Source organism: Nannospalax galili, unplaced genomic scaffold (genome assembly GCF_000622305.1).
Source record: "Nannospalax galili isolate Female #2095 unplaced genomic scaffold, S.galili_v1.0 scaffold5595, whole genome shotgun sequence".
Taxonomy (NCBI): Eukaryota; Metazoa; Chordata; class Mammalia; order Rodentia; family Spalacidae; genus Nannospalax; species Nannospalax galili.
This window is the reverse complement of record NW_008335433.1, coordinates 40,290-43,176: the sequence shown is the minus strand read 5'-3', so window position 1 is coordinate 43,176 and position 2,887 is coordinate 40,290. Positions and strand designations below refer to the sequence as shown.

General features: G+C 44.0%; 1 protein-coding gene across 1 annotated transcript in view; it reads left to right on the top strand.

Annotated features, from left to right (window-relative positions):
• LOC103731668 (odorant-binding protein-like) overlaps nt 1-2,887 on the top strand; it is a 6,317-nt gene that overhangs the window by 1,118 nt on the left and 2,312 nt on the right. Inside the window, exons 2-3 of the mRNA XM_017797378.1 lie at nt 619-758; nt 1,877-1,947. Of these exons, the coding sequence (XP_017652867.1) occupies nt 619-758; nt 1,877-1,947 (211 nt within the window). The remainder of the gene's footprint in view (nt 1-618; nt 759-1,876; nt 1,948-2,887) is intronic.

The window sequence follows — 2,887 nt, the reverse complement described above, 5'->3', positions numbered from 1 at the left end:
TGTGTGTGTGTGTGTGTGTGTGTGTGTGTGTGTGACATTAATGTGCATGGACATGTCAAAGAAATGCTCTGCTGGAGGATTCGCGTTGCAGGAATGAAATCCTGATCTCATTCCCAGCACAGCACAGAGAGGGAGTGCAGGTGCCGCCCAGGAATCCCAGCACTGACGGGGGCAGGGAGGGGGACTGGAAATTCACGGTCATACATGTCCACGCTGCGTATTTCAGGGCCAGCATCCTCCACACACGGTTCTAACTCAATGACAGTCAATATGATTCATATTCCCCCATTCTCACACCCATCCTCGTTCTCTCCTTGTATGCATCGCACAGCCCCATAAATTTATTCAGCCTGTGAATGATTCTAAGATAAAATGTTATGGTTTAGAGACTGTATACTTTGCATAACATGAGGGTATTTATTTCAAACCATGATATCAGAGCTTCTCATGTAAGTTAGAATTATTACAAGACGGTGCAGGATTTTACACTGAGAGAAGGAGCGGCCTGCATCACATGGGCAGAGTGTATACTTTTTCAATTGGGATAAATTAGAAGTGATAGTTATACCGTGTGTTGGTGAAGAAATACCCACTATGTGCACTGACCTTCCCCTGCAGGTGGATGGGGACTGGCGCACGCTCTACACGGGAGCGGACAACGTGGAGAAGACGAGCGAAGGGGGGCCCCTGAGAGCTTACTACCGCCACATGGAATGCACCCCAAGTTGTGAGAACGTCACTCTGTCTTTTTACATCAAGTAAGTGACGTTTACCCCAAAGCCTGGGGACAGAGCGGTGAAGGGCGACACTGGGCTCCCACTCAGGTGCTCGGGGAGTGGTGAGTCTCCGTGAGGATGCGGAGTGTGTGCTCACAGCCTGTGTTCTTAGTGTGTGCACAGCATCAGCACGATCGCCTGCTGTAAAGCCATGTTCGGTTTCTGTGCAGACTGCGGTGCCATGTGGCTCTCTTGTGGTGACAGGTCCGTGATAGTAAATGTGTAAACACGGGAGGAAACTCTCATGTCTTTGGAGGCTGTGGTCAGGGCCAACAGCCATGTTGGTCCCCGGATCTGTGATAAGACATTTTTTTTTTTTCTTTTGGTCTTTTTGAAACAAGATCTCCCTCTAGCCCCAGCTGTCCTGGAACTCACTATGTAGACCAGGCTGGCCCTGAACTCAGAGATCCGCCTGCCTCTGCCTCCCAAGTTCTGGGATTAAAGGCGTGTCCCACCGTGCCCGCTGCATTAGAGGCTTTAGAATATTTATGACTATTACCCACAGCTTGTGTTTCATCCACTTCAATGTTTGGGTCTGCACGGAAGGACTCCCCAGGTTGCAATATGATCACAGTATTAAATTAATGAACGGATGTTGTCTGTATGCTTAGCACGTGGCCTTCGTTATTCTAGGTCCTGAAGGGTGGAAATAAACTGTATTCATATGTAGATGTGTGTATATGAACGCATGTATTCATGTTTGATATGTTGTTGGTGACATTACATTCATGTCACGGCATGACTGCAAAAAAATCTCTCTATATGTTTTTAACCAGCATCAGCATTTTGTGTGTCTTAGTTGCTAGACCCAGCTCAGGGCAGACCGGAGCTATCCGGTCAGCGATGGACTCAGAAGCAGAGCGCTGCTTATCCTCAGAAACTGTTTTCCATCCCAACATTGAAAATTTCCACAGTTCCTCATTCTAGCAACACGGCAATGTGAAACAACTAATGACCCAGTGATAGAAAATTCAGATGTATGAAGGGTTTTGTTAGATTTAGCATGTAAAACGCAGCGTCGTGTGTCTGTACTGTTCTTCAAGCCAAGCAGAGTGGGACGTGAATGAGCGATAAGGACCACATTGTTTCCCGTTCTTTAGGTTCGGGGAGAACTGCACACTGATCACCATCGTGGGCCAGCGGACACCGGAAGGCAGTTACAGCATATACGGTGAGTGCGGGACTCCCGTGATGACGTGTGGTGGAAACCAGGATTGAGCTCAATAGATGTAGGTAGCGTGTGGGCCCATGTGTAGTTAAGTGTGGTGCGGCCCTAGAACTTGATGTCTGCGTTCTAGGACATTTTGAGCCACTTCTGACCCATTATTGATGAATGTGAAAATCCTTCCTGAGCCTTTGAAACACTTATAGGAAGACCCAAAGTTTGCAAGTCTTATGTCTTAATGGCATGTTACAAAATATTTTTCATGTGGACCTTCAGACACGGACAATTGTAGAAAATATTGGATGTATAGAAATTGACAACACCATTTCTGCTCATTTCTTTGTCTTCGATGTCTCCTGTGTTGAGTAATCTATGAGAACGTTAAACATGTGCTTGGTACATCCTATTATTTCAAAAACAGGGTCTGATTACTTTAATTCCCAGGGAACTATGACAACAAAGCGGACAATGTAAAATACTGAGTTACTCTCAATTGGAAGTTTATTAAAAGGACGGAGAACAAGAATTGAGATCATTCTGTATCTTTTAAAAATTATTTATTCGATAACCACGTGATTAGAAGAAGGATTTCATTACAAAAGAGCATTGACATGTTCAATAACAATTCCCAGAGCAAAGATGGATCTCTTTTCAAAATTGCCTGTAATTTTTAGGTTCACAGTGGAATTAATACACTTATGCAATATTGATCTCAGTATAAACCCTGTAAGACATAAAATTGAATGAGGTTTTAACATTTAAGAAAGATCCATTGTGCATGTTTTTAAAATAACTATATATAACTCACAAGAACCAATCCTGTTATTCTTTAATAACTGATTTCTGTTTTATATTTTATTTATTCTTTTTATGTGTATTTGTGTATTGCCTGCATGTAGGTAAGTGCACCCGTGTCATGCAATGCCCGTGGAGGACAGAAGAGGCT